This window comes from Aphanomyces astaci (genome assembly GCF_000520075.1).
Source record: "Aphanomyces astaci strain APO3 unplaced genomic scaffold supercont1.90, whole genome shotgun sequence".
NCBI lineage: Eukaryota > Oomycota > Saprolegniomycetes > Saprolegniales > Verrucalvaceae > Aphanomyces > Aphanomyces astaci.
The window spans coordinates 210,249-227,197 of record NW_009798353.1 but is presented as its reverse complement, the minus strand read 5'-3'; the positions used below and the strand labels follow the sequence as shown (position 1 = coordinate 227,197).

At 48.3% G+C, this 16,949-nt stretch overlaps 6 protein-coding genes across 8 annotated transcripts; 3 read left to right on the top strand and 3 right to left on the bottom strand.

Moving 5' to 3' along the window:
• Window positions 1-1,033: 1,033 nt before the first annotated feature.
• On the bottom strand, window positions 1,034-2,168 carry H257_16707 (hypothetical protein). Its single transcript, XM_009845232.1, has 3 exons — window positions 1,939-2,168; window positions 1,642-1,880; window positions 1,034-1,493 (listed from the first exon to the last, which is right to left on the bottom strand). Exons 1-3 carry the CDS (start codon window positions 2,115-2,117, stop codon window positions 1,084-1,086), a joined length of 828 nt encoding a protein of 275 aa, XP_009843534.1. The 5' UTR covers window positions 2,118-2,168; the 3' UTR covers window positions 1,034-1,083.
• An 840-nt stretch (window positions 2,169-3,008) lies between these two features.
• On the top strand, window positions 3,009-4,434 carry H257_16706 (hypothetical protein). The gene has a single exon (XM_009845231.1). It carries the CDS (start codon window positions 3,031-3,033, stop codon window positions 4,258-4,260), a length of 1,230 nt encoding a protein of 409 aa, XP_009843533.1. The 5' UTR covers window positions 3,009-3,030; the 3' UTR covers window positions 4,261-4,434.
• Window positions 4,435-5,099: 665 nt separating this feature from the next.
• H257_16705 (hypothetical protein) lies at window positions 5,100-5,939 on the bottom strand. Its single transcript, XM_009845230.1, has one exon. The coding sequence runs from the start codon at window positions 5,880-5,882 to the stop codon at window positions 5,139-5,141; it is 744 nt and encodes a 247-aa protein (XP_009843532.1). The 5' UTR covers window positions 5,883-5,939; the 3' UTR covers window positions 5,100-5,138.
• Window positions 5,940-8,008: 2,069 nt separating this feature from the next.
• Window positions 8,009-9,620, top strand: H257_16704. Of its 2 annotated transcripts, XM_009845228.1 has the most exons (8): window positions 8,009-8,246; window positions 8,297-8,468; window positions 8,518-8,707; window positions 8,777-8,833; window positions 8,919-8,978; window positions 9,064-9,201; window positions 9,261-9,395; window positions 9,467-9,620. In XM_009845228.1, the coding sequence occupies exons 1-8, from the start codon at window positions 8,063-8,065 to the stop codon at window positions 9,590-9,592; spliced, it is 1,062 nt and encodes a 353-aa protein (XP_009843530.1). In that variant the 5' UTR covers window positions 8,009-8,062; the 3' UTR covers window positions 9,593-9,620. The 2 variants fall into 2 exon arrangements, with proteins under 2 accessions (XP_009843530.1, XP_009843531.1); XM_009845229.1 differs by having other exon boundaries at window positions 9,064-9,395.
• A 2,317-nt stretch (window positions 9,621-11,937) lies between these two features.
• On the top strand, window positions 11,938-13,881 carry H257_16703 (hypothetical protein). The gene has a single exon (XM_009845227.1). The coding sequence runs from the start codon at window positions 12,256-12,258 to the stop codon at window positions 13,804-13,806; it is 1,551 nt and encodes a 516-aa protein (XP_009843529.1). The 5' UTR covers window positions 11,938-12,255; the 3' UTR covers window positions 13,807-13,881.
• A 721-nt stretch (window positions 13,882-14,602) lies between these two features.
• On the bottom strand, window positions 14,603-16,786 carry H257_16702. Of its 2 annotated transcripts, XM_009845225.1 has the most exons (4): window positions 16,226-16,786; window positions 15,481-15,783; window positions 14,967-15,072; window positions 14,603-14,861 (listed from the first exon to the last, which is right to left on the bottom strand). In XM_009845225.1, the coding sequence occupies exons 1-4, from the start codon at window positions 16,753-16,755 to the stop codon at window positions 14,673-14,675; spliced, it is 1,128 nt and encodes a 375-aa protein (XP_009843527.1). In that variant the 5' UTR covers window positions 16,756-16,786; the 3' UTR covers window positions 14,603-14,672. The 2 variants fall into 2 exon arrangements, with proteins under 2 accessions (XP_009843527.1, XP_009843528.1); XM_009845226.1 differs by having other exon boundaries at window positions 14,603-15,072.
• Between the last annotated feature and the right edge of the window lie 163 nt (window positions 16,787-16,949).

Below are 16,949 nucleotides of genomic sequence, written 5' to 3'. Positions count from 1 at the left end.
ATGAGTTCAGGGACGACGGAATACCAAAGGTCGAGAAGACATTCGCCGGTATCCAAAGCAGGAAATCCGTGGGCGAGGCCGAGGCGGTCCCATGAATACTGCAGTGGGCCATTTGACAAAAGCTCCATAAAACCTGAAAACCGTATTGTATGCCAATTCGCACCGACGGATTCCACTGATGCATTCATGTGAAAATTGAAAAGTGAGATCTTGAAAGGATTTGACGATTTCAAGTCGTTTATGTATTGACAGGGTGTCAAATGCACATGCTATTTGTATTGTCCTGTCAATTGATACCCCTTTTATATTATAATTTTGCTTGGTTTTAAACCTAGTATCTGTATACTTGACTTTCTGTGAATTATAATAACTTTTGTAAACGTATATTAAAGCAGTTATTGAGTATTAGAGGTAGAAACCACCTTGACTACTAGGGTCTAGTAGGTAATTTAAATAAAAGTGGTGCACACGTGAATAAAATTACCGTAAACGTAATCATGACAGATAGAAAAAAGGAGGTTTTCGATCCCTTATAACAAAGCCAAATATTCTCTATGTTCTGTCAAAATTGGTATCAGGACTTTTCCTCTCCAGACAGGCCATATCCCAAAATTTCGTGTAAATCGGACAAGAATTGACAGGGAATCCATTCGACTTCCCCAAACGTACAGTATGTTTAACGCGCTATCTGTAAGTTATACATAGTTTGAATGTCCATTGCAACGAGCGAATTCACGAGTGCGCCAGACAAACATGCATGTGCGGCAAAACAACGACAAAAGGTGGAGTTAATTATTTCCGGTATCACCGAGATGAGCCATGTTTTGATGTAACAAATTCTTACGACACTAATTGAGATACCCAAATCGGCGCACAACGTGGCGCGGTCTTTCTCGCTGAATATTGCGAACAATAATCAAGACACATACTTCGAAGTATGCTAATGTATCTACCAGTCACCTGAGTGGTTCATTTCATTCCCGCGAAAAACATCGACTCTTGTTGCATGCTTAACCGACGAATCTTTATGATATTACTAGTACGACATACTATTAATAGTAGTACTACTTCGTAATTTGTTAGTTAACTCTGAACTGCCACGCAAAAGAATCGCTTGTACGGTAGCAACACACGCCCATCTTCCTGCACAGGGTACGCCTTGGCAATCAATTCTTGGTATATGTCCATAAAGGCCGGGCGCTGGGCTGGCGTTAAAGCGTCCACGTAGGGCGCCAAGCCCGTGGACGAGACATAATCCACCACTGGATGAATGTTGTTATCCTGAGCTTCCAATTGGTACACGTATTCAGTGCTCCAAAGGTGAATGTCCCTGGTTAAGGGGCGCAGCAGCTTGTAGTACGCGTCCGCATTCACATCAGTCGTGACCCACCGCACGTTGGACACGTCCAAGCTGAGCTGGTTGGCCGCTTCGCCCATAAGAACATGGCTGGGTTGTTGGCGGGTGTCTGGCATTTGAAAGGCGAGGGCCCCGCCTTGTTGAAGCAGTGAGGTCATTGTGTTCATATATGACGTCGTATATAGTATTGCACTAAGGCCACGGGCGAGTAAATGGACAGTTGGGAAGGTAGTGGCCAGAGTGTTGCTGTTATAATAATGTGTCAATGGGTAATGTTGTTGTACCAGGCTTTAGAAATGACAAGAGGCGAGGCAAGAGCGTCTCATGGACGTTGTAGGATACCCAGTGCAACGCTGCGTTTGAATAGATGACATCCACCGGAATGTCGCTACGGAAAGATTCAAAGTTGCCGTGAACGTACTCAATGCGGTCCAGGCCTAGACCAACGTGGCTTAGCCTCGCTGACGTGAGCATGGATTGAGAAGCGTCCACACAGTGAATCCGCGCAGCGGGCCAGCGGTCTCTAATAAGGTGGACATTGCATGTTGGTGATGATACACGGGCTCAAGATCGCAACAAACCGAATAAAGGGAGTGATATTGCCAGGGCCACAGCCCAAATCCACCACGTTGGCGGCAGATGGCATTTCATGGACGAGCTGGAGGAGGTCCAACGCAGGCCGCAAGCGCTGCGATCCAAACTTCATGTAATGCGACGGTTTCCAGGACCGAAGCACCCTCGGGGCAGTTGAACTAGCCATGAGCTGCAAAGTCGGCAATGGAGAATCTGGGTGTCCTAGCCGAAGTGATTGATGATGACTCACAGTACAATTATATCGCTCAAATTAGGTGTCAGTCGCATACTATTTTGAAACGTTTGACCTCTTTTCTGAGTTAAACGTATAAAACCTATTTTGACTGCCACCACAAACGTGTCATTGCAGGGGTTTGTATACGAAGCAATCGATTTGACCAACATTTTGGGATCTCCACCAATAAGGACCAGTCATTCTGAAGTAGGGGTAGGGAGACGTTTTATAGGTTTAACAAACCAGCAGAAACACTATGGGCCGTTCGAATATTGATGCTGGTGGAGCAGCAATCAAGGCGTTTACTCAACAAGCCTCCAAGAATCACTTTTTGACTCTCAAGTACTCCCGTTAAAGCTGCTGCAAGGACTGCATGCGCTAAAAGGATTGCAATTGGGCCAACGAACGAAGCTCCATTGGTCGTAATCCCACTTAAGCCTTTTCATACCTCCGTCATAAAAATCGAGCTCGAAAACATCGACGGAACCTCCTCCCTTGCTACTAACATGAACATGATTGGGGGCTGAAGCGTTGGCATGCATTAATTGGCTAAACCGTTTGTAGTAGTAATGCTAATCGATGAACTTTCGAACGGCCGAGAGCCATGATCGACAACTTGGACAATACGACAAACAACGTCACATCCTACACTTCGTCGTATGTCAAGTTTATGCAAATGTACGGATAGTTTCGGATACAACCTCCACATTGGAGTAAACCCGTCCAGTCATTCCGATCATGTGAACTAAGCACTCCCATTCGGCAGCAAAAAACCCACGTGTGTTTTTATCTTGTAGCACAAGCCAGACGCCCCTGGTATGAAAATAATCATCACAAGTTTGGGCGGTACATAGCATTCCTCAAAATGAGTCAAGCTAACAAGTCTGCTTTGGTCACCGCGGGTGTCGTCGGCGGCGTCGCCGTCGGGTCGCTCCTCCTTCGCTCGGCGATGTACCCCATCATGACGTACCGCGCCGAAACGTTCATTGTGGAGATGCTCAAGCAAGCCGACATCATCATTGGTCGCGATATCATTGTGCACAACCCCGAGATCTTCCTGGACTGGTCGAGCCGCGGCATGTTGGCGATTGGGGAATCGTACATGGCCAAGCAGTGGGAAGCGTTGTTGCCGCTGGACGTTGTCTTGACCAAGCTCCTCAAGCTCCCGTCGGACGCCAAGCGCAAGCTGTTCAAGAGCTGGGACGCCAAGTTCGTGCACTTGACTGGCCGCGTGTTCAACTTCCAGTCGCCGTCGCGCGCGGGGATTGTGGGCGCCCACCACTACGACATTGGCAACGAATTCTACAAGCTCTGGTTGGACCCTTGGATGCAGTACTCGTGCGCGTACTTCAAGGACATTCCCGACACTGACTTGGACACTGCCCAAGTCAACAAGTTGCACCTCATTGCCAAGAAGCTCAAGATGGAGCCTGGGATGACCGTGCTTGAAATCGGCTGCGGGTGGGGCGGCCTCGGCATCTTCTTTGCCAAGCACTACGGCGTCCACGTCACGGGTATTACGATTTCCAACGAACAGCTCAAGGGTGCGCGCCTCCAAGCCGAAGCCGAAGGCGTCAGCCACTTGACTCAATACACGTACTGCGACTACCGCAAGATGACTGGCCAGTTCGACCGCGTTGTGTCCATCGCAATGCTGGAAGCCGTGGGCTACAAAAACATGGACGAGTACTACACGGTGATCCAGCGCTGTCTCAAGACGGGCGGGCTCGCGCTGGTCCACTCGATCACGTCGAACCGGAGCACCAAAACTGCCCATCAACAATGGATCCTCAAATACATCTTCCCCAACGGATTCTTGCCATCCGTGACGCAAATGTGCGAGTTTGCCGAAAAGAAGTTTGTCGTTGAAGACGTCCACAACATTGGCCCAGACTATGACAAGACCCTCATCCAATGGTCCGTCCGGTTCCAACAACACCTCCAAAACGGCAACATCGTCAAGGATGATGTGTTTATCCGGATGTGGGACTTTTACCTCAACTATTGCGCCGCCGGCTTCCGCGCCCGCACGATCCAATTGCATCAAGTCGTGTACTCCAAGCACCGTGCGGGACGCTACGACGCCGTGAGATAGATGCGATACAGTATGTCGTCGACAAGGTTTTACTGTTCGATGTGGAAAGTGTTCACACAATAATACACTGTAACGTTACTAGTATGGACGCAACAACGAAAGGCCATTCGTGGAAAAGAAGCCAATGGCATCGTTTTGTGGTTGAAATGCATGGATACACCAATCAAATCCTCGTATTATTTGAGAAACGGTTGAATTACAGCCAATAAACAACCTAGCTGCTTGGCACACTCCTTTGAAGGATGTACTCTCTAATCAGCGCGCGCTCCAACACCCTCGCCCTTTGTATGCACTCTAGTCTACTCGAAGTACATATGTACTTCGAGTAGTACATATTGCTTCTAACGTTAACCTACGGACACCCGTTGTTTGCAATGAAGGGATATAGTTTGCATATTTCTTATAACGTGACCGATCAGTGATCCGCCAACTGACCAGTGATCCGCCAAACATTTTTATCCAATAACATGGTTTCTCGAATTGTATTGGACAAAACAAAACCTCTTACAATATTGACCTCGTGAGAAATTATGCACGAATTGTCCAACACTCCAACCTGTCAATACCTCAAAAGTTCATACATTTCTAAAACTAATATACCTTTATCATATTATATTTTCAGCTAAAGATTTTGGATTTTGTTAAACTGAATTCAATACTCACTTCAAGTATATATTTTGGCGGATCACTGATCGACTGTGTAAATAGCTCAACTTTCTAAATTAATTGGAGAAACATGAACTGTCAGATCCGATCGGTTTTGAATCCTTAATTGGCTATCAGAATGTGTGTCCATCTTTGTTCTAGCACAAATAGCAGCTGAGTAATTCAAAAAGGAAAAAATCTAAATTTTGGCGGATCACTGATCGGTCACGTTATTAGTATTTGGAGGCACGACCGCATCGTTCAGACTCGTTGTCGAGGAGCTTATACGCAGGCCAGTATTCCGTGTCTCCGCTGTCGTTGATATGCACCAATTCTGGGTTCCGCTCGGTGTTGTGGACGCTGCCAAGCGACGTGTAGCCTTGGTCGTACAGCATGCAATACTCGAGCTTGAGTTTTCGAAGGAACAGCCACACGTAGTCGTATCGCCACTGCAAGATGGGATTCACGCGGAAAAACGCTGGCCACCCGGTGGAACTGGGAGAAAAGTGCTCGAGATCTTCGGTTCCTGGGTCACCCCTGCGGACCCCCATGACGAACGCTTGCGTTTTGCGCTTGGAAATGATGGACTGGATGCCCTGCACGTAGCTGCTAGTCTGCATTTCGCACTGGAACCCGTACGTGTGGATGCAATGGTGGATGAAATCGGTCACTTGCGGGAACTGATCGGGTGTGTCAAAGTACATCACGGGAAGTTGATGGAGCAGCGATCGATACGCAGCGTCAAACTCTTCTTCGGACGCGCCAGGATGACTGACCAGCGCGCGCTTTGCTAGCACCAACCGCAACAGGTGCAACACGACCGTGGAATCTTTACCGCCATTGAAGCTGAAGCACATGCGTTCCAGGGATAGGATATCGATGGCTCGGTTGAGCACTTCGATGGATCGATGGAAGGCATTCCGGGTCTCTTCGTCCACGGATTCACACAGCTCGTCGAAGCGGCGAACGAGGTCCATCGCGGCTTGGCAGCGTGTGTGTGCAGGACCGGCAATCCTCACGAATGCAATAATAATATACAGGATGTCCGGATAAATTGTGTCGAATTCCAACGACGATTTTAGCCGATTTTGCCAATCGTAATTGGCTAACGTTTGTGGAGATTTTAAATATTTTCCATAAAAAAGCGAGTACTGTAGTGCTACGAAACTCAAAGTGCTAAATGAACATCGTTGTAACGACACCCAGTGTCACTTCGAGTACTCTGCAATCAAACACACCATGATAGGTCAGTGTCATTTACAAAACAACGTTTGTTAAAGCTGTAGTTACGCGCTGGAATATGTAATGGACGGCTGTGTTCTCAATATCGCAACGTTGCTCGACCGCTTTACTACTAGTACTACTTACTACCAACCATGCCAGTCTGTGGACCTTGTACGATAGATATCTACAGTACCTCCACGGCTACCAAACGACTTGGAGCGGCACCTGATTGCACCAGAGGATTGCCAACGAAGTGGATTTGAAACTAGCAATATTTACGTATAGCCCTCGCTTTACAACAACCCCGACCCAGTGCTACTCGAGACAAAGACTCGCCCGGTAACCGCGCCGTTCTCGGAGCCATTTCAAGACTCCATTTGTACATGAGCAAAAGCAACTTAAACGGCTACGTCGACACCCGTCCACACTTACCGGTATGGGGGCGACGTGCTCCTCCCTGAAGGCGACATGTACTTATGACCTACAAGTAAACATTAAAGACTGCAAGTATCAAGTTCTGGTCAACAAAATCATCGCCCACACCGCGCGCCGCTGTAACTCGTGGAATCCTTCCAACATTGCTCGAACTATATTTCATTGTGAATGCATCCACGATCATGGACCGAGGGCTGCTTGTATTAGTTGTACCTCAAGGCGTTCGCCCCGAATGTCGTCTCCCCATCAACCCCCAAACGTACACTCTGTAACCCCAATTTTGACTGTAGTTGTTGCCAAAAACCACCGGTAGAAGTAAAATAGGCTAACTGGTATAAACGTCATGGTACTATAATATTATTACAAGGGCTAACTAAAAGTATGTGGGTTATTATTAGGGAGATTTCGGAGATGAGTATTTATCTTTCCATAAATAACCTCTGAAGCTTTATAGGGTTGAGGAAAACTCCGGAACTTAGTACTAGAATCCCTCAAATTGGTCCATTTTGGGGATTCGAATCCTCGACCATGATTGGCCAGATCTGTGGACTTGTAATTGGCCAGATCTGTTGACTTGTGATTGGCCAGATCTGTTGAAGTGGTGCAACGCTTTTTTGCTGTTGGCACTTCGAATGGAGCGGTGGAAGCGTGGAGGATGACCCACATGAAGTGGAGGTCGATCAGCGGCGCGGTGGGAGCGAACAAGTTAATGAAAACCTCCATCTTTATCCATAGTGACGTAGAATCATCACATGTATACATTTGTAGGAACTGCGAAAAGCAAATTAGGCGGCGCCCGAAACCGCAGCTTAGTCGCCCGAGTCTAGCAGTACATCCGGCCGGAGTTGTACCAGTGGCTATCAACGATATCTTAAAAGCACCAGATAAGTACTATCGTATAGAAGCACTCCTCTGCAGCTGGCGCTTTGGTGCCAGTTGCCGAGGCGTGCTACTTTAGGTGCAAGCCATTCCTTGCCTTCGTAGCTACGCCTTTCCGAACGTCCTACAGATAGTAGAACAACTGAACTAACACAACATGAGTTTCAATCAATTCAATGCTTCGTATGCCTCTGTCGTCCCTACTAGCCCCAAAGCTTCAACGGCGAATGACCCATTGGACGACATCACAATGACCTCGCCGATCATCCACGAAGTCCACGAATTTGGCTCCATCTAGTCTACGGATAGGGAAAAATTGTTATCACCGAAATCGTCGATATAAAATCCCTTGCTTTTTGCCTTCAATTTCATCTCCTTTTCTTTTTGCTGTAGCTACTGTTATCTCACGAATTTAAGGTCATTTTAGCGTCCCGTTACTGTAATAATTGTAAGTTCGTGTTATGCTCCATATATCCGACCAAATTCGTACTTAATATGGACTGATCAAATCGAATTAAATTATGTTGGCTTTCAAATGCCGAATCTACGCGATACAAAAAATTGTCGGCTCCAAAGATACCAACGAGGACTTTTCTGCCTGTCGCTCAGTTCCTTTGCCATGATGAGCACGAACGACACGGGTGTGATGGCCCAGATTGGGGATGCGTGTAGCGCCCTGGCAACCTGCGACGAGTGCATCAAGACGTACACGTGCCACTTCTGCGAGAGAGACCTGCAATGCCATGCGATTGGGTCCACCTCTGGCTGCATCAAGGGCATGTCCACGTGCCACCACATCGAGGGTATGGCTGGGTCATCCCATCGTATGCATGTTGCATCACACAACGTGTAGATTGCGTCCGTTCGACCCCTCAGTACGTCGGGTATGGCCCGCCCGGCTATGTGGTGCTTGGGGTGTTGTGTTTAGTGGCTACACTGGTGTGCTGCGTGGGCGGCTGTAGCGTCCTCGTGGGGATGATTCGACGGGGCCGCGCAACGTCGCCAGTACCTCCGCGCCGCGATTCGTACGACTCGATGTTTCCCCTCTCTAGACTTTGACCATGTGCTTCCTAGGGCCAAACCCAGCAACGCCGACATTGACAACGACGTGACCACGTCCCTGTTGAGCCCCGTTGACGATGTGGAAGATAGCGCGGATAGAGGTGCCCTGCCTGTGTCCACTGCGACCGCCACCCAGCAAACCGCCACATTCCGCACCTTGTGCAGTCGAACCATTTGGTTGGGCAGCCTCGTCGCCTTTACAGTACGTCGGTGATGCACCTCTCATATTCCTCAATTGCTCTGGCTAAAGCATGCCCTCTTATACTTGTAGATTTTGGCTCTGATGTATTATCCTCGCGTCCCAGACTACCAGATTTGCAACCAAGAGGTACGTACACCAGTCTTTCAACTAACTTGTTATAGTATTCTTTTACCCACACACTCATCTAATCTTGTCATTTTTATCGATATAGTTTGACTGGGAATCGATCTTTGCGAGCTTGATTAGCGTCACGCCGAAAATTCACTACCAGGTACGTACGCTCGAGTCTTTATATTTTCCATGCATGTTCTAATTATATTTATATATAAATATATATAAACTGAATTTTCTACTAGATCATCACCAGCGTTGTGAACGAGAACCGATTCGCTTTCCATTTGGATAGCGGTGTTGCTGACATCAGTCACAACGGTATTAAAGTGGGCACGTGGGCTATCTCAAACTGGACCGCAGAAGCTGGCGCTGTGACGGATGTACAAATATATTATTTCGATGTACATATATATATAATATATATTGTAATTGTTTCTAGATGCTGGCGATGGTCAAGATTGAACCGAGCACGTATCTTGAAGCGTTGTCGCTGTGGAAAGATTTCCACTACAACAACTTGACGTTTCAAATCGACACCAACCTCACCGGCTCCATTCGTTGGGGTTCTTTCAAGGTATATATATATATATACAATGAGTTATATATATATCTAATGTGTGGATTACTGTATATATGTCGATTTAGCTCTATGGGTTTACGGTACAAGCGCCGGCCGTGGACTTTTTGGTGGGCGACAAATACCCTCGAGATCTGTGTAAATGCACAGAGTACTTGACCCCCACCTCGGATGCCAACATCTTTCTCCAATAAAACCAATACTAATATCGCTTGAGTCTTATGTGTTTGCTCGATCGCAACACTGCAATAGCTTCTGCATAGGTAATAATACTTACATTCTAGCTAAACAATCTACTTCAGCATACTAGTACTTAGTATACGTATGTATTTGCTGCTACGCAGCCAACAATCACACGTTGGAAGCCCGTCCGCCATAGTGTATTGTTGTAGTATAGTTTATAAGGCAACAATGTTATGGGCATGGAAGCATGGTATATTCGCGGGGGGGGGGGTGTCTCGGGTCGAGCTTTCGCCCCTGTAGATGACTGGGTATGTTTCGAGGGGTACATATAACCGGCTACCTGCGTAGCCAGGTGGTAAGACACATCGAAGTTGGATTGTGGGGGAGTGGCCAGTATGTATATGCTGCGCAGGTTAGGATGTCGAATGCGTGGAGAATTCTCGAGGAGGTGTCACTGTCCTCCCAAACACGGGCGTGTGTCAGGTCCATGTTGATGTTTCGGGGATTGGTGGTGGTGGTGGGGATGTCGTGCGCTACGTACTCGCATGCCCCTGGAATATTGAGGGGCACTGCAAAGACATCTGATCCTCGCCGTCGAAGGAAGTGAGCCCCGTCCTGACGCCCGTAATGCTCATACATTTGTTTACCTGGTGCCTTCTCGCGCGATCCCCAGTAAGGTTATGTCGCTTGGAGTATCGCCTCGAAATGGGGCATGGCAAGGGAGAGGGGGGGAAGTCTCGTGAGGGCTTGCATGGAGGGATGTTTACCGTTCAGTCCACAGGATACGATAGGGGCAGTACAGTAGCTACGCTAGGTGGCATACAGTGTCATCAACCGTATTCCGTTTCGTAGTTATATTGGTTTCCTTCACAGCAAGAATCCTTGTTGACGTACGGTGTTGAGGTCCTCGACACGGACGCTACATGTATATGCATGCTTCGCACAAAAAGAAGCCTACAAGCAAGGAAGGCCCCTTCCACCCCTCCCCCTGATAGTATGTAGCAAGCGATGACGCTCAGATTTTGGACTGGCTATAGGGCTGGACGATATGGAGTGGTGTTCATAGTATATAGGCGATTGATGTGTGTGTGTGTGTTGCCGCTTCGAAAGGAATACGAGTACAATTCACCAACCAGTCGTCCTGGTGCAGTGTCAATTGGTTTCTACCTTGCTACACCATCATTGTGTCGTCATGTCGTTACATACCTGGTAGCTTTTGAAACGGCGCAGAACCCACGTGTAGTACTGTATAGTTGATGGTGGTTCTATAATTAGGTTGGTTCTATAATATTAGGTTGGTTCTATAATATTAGGTTGGTTCTATAATTAGAAGTAAAAAGAATGACCCCGTCGTTCAAACCTGGGGTTCACCAAGGTGTAGTACGTACGTACTGTATGTACTCAACAAAAGATGGGCGAATGCAATATCCACGACGACAGGTTGTATCATGTGCTGCTTTGCCGTCAGTCAGCCGACTGTTTTCAAGCATCATTACTAGTACTATGTACATATCGTAGCAATATTGCCATCGTCGCAATTTTGATTGATGGACAAGCAAAGCACGAACGAATGTGTGCTGCACCCGGTGCAACACTTCGCTCGTCCGTGAGTGCTATATACTACCGGTAACTAGTAGTAGTACATAGGTAGGGTTTCGTGGCTGGCACAACTTGTGGGCGTTGTATCCATTTCTTCAACAACTTGAACTCAAACCTTCACTTGAGTTCACTTTCCATGTTGACAGCAGTTGTACACTCGAATGTCCATGTACTCGGAGTAAACGAAGGAAGGCCCGTGACACTGCGTAGTACTGGTAGCATACTACTTGAAGTCCGTAGTACTACAAAGTAGTACGTACATGTAGGTTGTACGCCGCGGGAAATTGCTGGCCACCCAAATTTCGCACTCCACCGTCGAAACACAGGAGAGCAAACCAATTCGCTAAGCTAACTGTAAGTACTGACTGTACTGTACAGAACAATGCTCATTGATGATCAATGGTGAAGCTGTAGTACATACAGTACTTTATGTATCCAGAATAGATCTGGTATACAAACGCCCAGTGTTTACGAGTGCCAGTTCCACCACGAAATCGTCGTGTCATCCGTCCTCAACTGGCACGAGAACGTGCCACGTATGAAACCAAACCCCTTTTTCTATCGACGAACTTTTATCCGGAATGCTGACTTGGTGTAAGTATGGATAGCCGGAATATCCGGCACGGCTCCAAAAGTTGAACCCTGGATTTGACTGGCGCAGAGTGGAGGGGGGGGTTTCACCCTCGAAACCTGGGATTTATTATATTATGCCAAGTCCTCGGAGACTATTTACACTTGATAATTGTATGTAAGCGTTGCCGTTTCAACCACCATATCATCATCACCCACGACCAAGAAGGGATCACTTGCCATTTGGCTGCCTAACGCTCAAGAAAGCTCCGAGGTCGTTGCCGCGCTACACAGAGAAGACCACCGCCGTCCTCTCGCCGCTAGTTCGCCACCGTTCGCTTGGATCTTGACTGTTCAGCTTGTTGGATCCCCACAAGATCCCACCCGAGACCTCTTCACCCGCCACCTTTGGGGCCAGCACGCCCCTTCACACCCGCCGCTTGGTGTTTGATTTCAACATTGAACCTGAGTGGTTTCCTTGCCGATAGCATCGCCTACGTCTAACATGATTCGAGCCTCCTTGCCCTTTACTCGCCTGCCTGGTCTGGTGACGCGGGGCTGCTTCAAGTTCAAGAACACCCATTCCGCGATGTTCGCCACATTCAGTGGACCCACCACGGTTGCCGCCGCACGGTCAGCCCGTGCTGGGGCTGCCGTTGCTGGTGACCGTCTTCGGATCGCGAAAGACTCTGTCTTGACCGGTCCGACTGCAGGGTCCGCTAACTATCATTCGGCCGCGTTGGCGGTCGAAGTCCCGGACGACATCGTGCCTCCCCTTGTCGTCCAACAACACCAACTCCACGCCGCGTCGTCCATTGTTGCCAAGAAGTCTGTGCTTAACAGATTGTGGCAACACATCGAAACCGGCGAAGAAAACGCATTCTATGTCGTCGACACGTCCGCGGTGGAAGCGCGCTTCAATCTGTGGATGAAGCATCTCCCGTACGTCAAGCCGTACTACGCCGTCAAATGCAACCCCGACCCGAGCATCCTCCAGACCCTCGCGCGTCTCGGCGCGGGCTTTGACTGCGCGTCACAGGCCGAGATTGCCCAAGTCCTCGCGCACGGCGTGGACCCGCGCTCTATCATCTACGCCAATCCGTGCAAGCAGCCGTCGCACATTTCGTACGCGACCCAGCAAAACATCGACTTTATGACGTTTGACGGATGCGACGAACTTACCAAGATGAAGCGCATCGACCCCGATGCCCGCGTCGTGCTGCGGCTCTTTGTCGACGACTCGCACTCGCAGTGCCCGCTCGGCACCAAGTTTGGCGCCGTTCTCAACGACGTCCCTGCGATCCTCAAGCATGCCAAGGCCATCGGGTCCAACGTCGTCGGCGTCAGCTTCCACGTCGGCAGCGGCTGCTCGGACGCGTCCGCGTACACGGACGCCGTCGTCCGCGCCAGGAAGGCGTTTGACATTGGCGCATCCCTTGGCTTTGATTTTGAACTGCTCGACATTGGCGGCGGGTTCCCTGGGGATGCCAACGCGCCCATCTCGTTCGAGTCCATCGCGTCGACGCTGAACGCGGCGCTGTCGACCCACTTCCCGTCTGACGTCAAGATCATCTCGGAGCCCGGCCGGTTCTTTGCCGCCACGAGCCACACGCTGGCCGTCAACGTGATTGGCCGTAAGCTTGCGCCCAACTCCCTCGCAGCTTTTTCTGCTGCTGCCACGTCATCGTCCCCGGCCAAAGCGGCGCGGGGCCACCGCGGCCTCCACGCCGGCGCCGATCCGTACTACATGTACTTTGTCAACGACGGCTTGTACGGATCCTTCAACTGCCTTCTTTATGACCACGCCCAAGTCCATCCCGTGGCGTTGGGCGGGTCGGAAGACCAGAAGTTTTCGTCGAGCATCTGGGGCCCGACCTGCGATGGCCTGGACTGTATCGCAAAGGACATCGATATGCCTGTGTTGGACATTGGCCAGTGGATTTACTTTGCCAACATGGGCGCGTACACGTCCGCCGCCGGCTCCCACTTTAACGGATTTGCTCCCCCCGACAAGGTGTACTTTGACTGCCACGACCAACACGACGACGAAGAATAAGTCGAGTGTGAGTCGTTTCCAAAATACAATCGTGCGTTTGCTGCAATAAAAAAAAATACATGCATTTTGAGTGTATTTTGACATTATTCCCTTGAGGTTGTCCGCAACTATTAATAGTTATGGGCACTTCATGAATGTGGCTGCTTCCTTATTACATTATTCCCTTGAGGTTGTCCGCAACTATTAATAGTTATGGGCACTTCATGAATGTGGCTGCTTCCTAGTGTAGGCATATTAATAGTGCTCCTCTATGGCGACCTTCAAATACGACGAAACATGGAAATATAGCTTCTTAGCTGATATATATATATATCCTCAGTGTCGACGCAAAATGCACCAAATAGTCTGTCTACGCATGGAATTGAAGCACGTACTGTCTGTACACATGTAGTAAATGCAACTTTTAAGTTGCATTTACTACATGTGTTATGACCAGCGATTGTTTTAAAAAACAATCGTTGGTCATAATTATTAGAGAATGTGGTGGATTTGTGGTCATTTTTGTTGCCTACACTAATAATATGTGTATTTCAATAATGTAGGCTACATACACTATTCATTTTAACCTATATATAATGTTACCTGAAGGCTACACTATTCATGCGTTGGACCCCTCCAAATGACGTTTCGCCAATAGGTACTTCGAAGTATGTCCTTCGGGTTGAAAATCGAAAACAAGTAATTTCTGTTGGGGTCGATGGGCCAATCAAAGTACGGTGTGCTGAAAATTCCACCAATCAAACGAACCTTTGGATGCTTATTCAACCAATCAACAGGCAGTTTCGAAACGCAGATTTCGAAAGCATCGGATTGGCATTGCTGCCAAATATATTAATAATACCTGCACGATCCAAATGTAGCTTGTATTACTTGACTTGATCCAGCCATATCACAACCACTGCCACATTGTCGACTGTGCCTCTGTTCAACGCTTCCTGCGTCAAATAAGTCGCCATCTTGGCCTTCCTCTTCGCCACTTCCATCGTGTCGGTCGTATACTTTTGTCGCCACGACCCCACTTCCCCCGCCAACACATTGTGCACAAACGTCACCACCTATTTAATCATATATATATATTTATCAATCAAGTCATTTTAGTTGACGAAATCGTCCCACTATACGTACAAGAGCATACTTTCGCTAGTAAAATACAGTACTACCTCGGCACTGGTGAATACATCCCACAGCCCATCCGAAGCCACGACAATAAACTTGTCACTTGGATCCCGTCGAAAACACTTGAGCTCCATCTCGCCCGACACATACCTACACATGAAGAAATCAATTTAATAAAATACACATATATTTTAATGGAAGAAATATACTTAATCATATCCGATGTACTCCAGCTAATTTAGTTCCAAAGGATTCAAACAAAACACAAAAACTATACATAAATATATATATATATATATTGTGCATGCCCAAAGTTATGGATGACATGAATGAAAAGGGGAGATTTAATGTATATGTATATATATATATTAAATCTCCCCTTTCCATTCATGTTAACAGATTTAATATATATATAAATATATGAAATCTCCCCTTTTTCCATTCATGTGAACCATTACTTTGGGCATGCACAACTAGCAAAAATACATAGAACCAAACTACGCCCTTGTCGACTTTGTATATATACTGTATCATAAACATCCAGTAGTGTACACTTACGGGCGTTGGTCTCCATCGCCCAAAGCCCGAGCGACCGCCAAGTTGGAATTGATCCGGTACGCGCCCATGTCGGCGATCGGGTGGCCGCGGGGGTCGCGAAGGCCGTGCCAGTGGACCCGCCCGCCCGCCCCTTCCACTCGCAACCGCTCCATGGGATCATTGGGCTTGTGGTCCCTCGTCAGGTTGAGTGCGCGTCCATGGCGGCACAGTACCGCGCGCGAGTCGCCGACGTTCATGCTCCATATCAAGTCGTCCACGAGCAGCACCGCGGTTGCCGTCGAGCCCTGTGTGATCCACTCCCGTCTATGATATCTCAAATCACGCTCTAGTGAATTTCTGCCAATCCAAACGCTTGACTCGACACTGTCTCTCCGCATTGGGCAACACCATTTATATACTAATCTTTTTACAGTATAGTTTGTACAAGCTTAAATAGGATCAAATGGCTTCGAATGCATTTGGGTGACCCACAAGTCCAAATTTGGGTGAAATGCACAATATATATTTGTATATTTTACTTCGCGTCACTTGCCATGTGAGCAAATATATATATATATATATATGACGTCACGTTACGTGCCATGTGCGCAATATATATATATACCGCACTGCCCTTCGAAATAATTCCGAAATATATATATATACACGACCGTCCAGGCATTCGATGATCACACACGACAGGTATTTCATCTAGGCGCAGTGATAGAGTGCAAGTACTATTTATATATATTGCACAGGAGGATACCGTTTGAGGATGGCGGCGTCCACAGCTCGAAACGCATCGCGCAAACTCGACTCGATCTCGTCCAGACTCCAGGTGTCCTTGTGGGGGCCCAGATTCGCCACGATATGGTCGTAGAGGGTTTCCTTCAGGTACGACGACACGTTGGCGCCGCCGTGGCCGTCGAACACGGCCGTGAAGCGCTGGTTGGGTGCGATAAACAGCGCGTCTTCCATCGTCGGCCGGTCTCCCCGCACGGCGGACGAACTCACGAGCAGCGGAGAGTCCGACTTGGACGTTCGCTTTCGCATTTGTACGGGCACAAGCCGCGTCGTCTTGCGGTCCAGCGTCAACGGTGGAGGGTGCATGAGGGTGGCCTGGTCGTAAAGCAGACCCATGACCGCCACCATTCCCGCGGCTCGCGTCACGGACACCCTACGAGGGTGAGATGTCTCCGCCTTGGCAGATCGAGGAAGGAAGTGCGGGGCTGCAGAGGGAGGGAGCTTCACGCGGGCGCGAAAGTGCTGCACCATACTAGTACGTCCGAGGACCATGGCGCTTTTCGATCTTGCCGTTGGATATTTCTTTTGTTCGAGAATCCGAATCCACCAATCACACGCCACTTTGACAGTGTGAACAACAATACCATAGTACAGTACAGTGTACAGTGTACAGTATACTGTATTAATAGTAAGCGTACGGGACAGCATTGAATATTAATACCAACCTTGGATACTATGGTTAATAT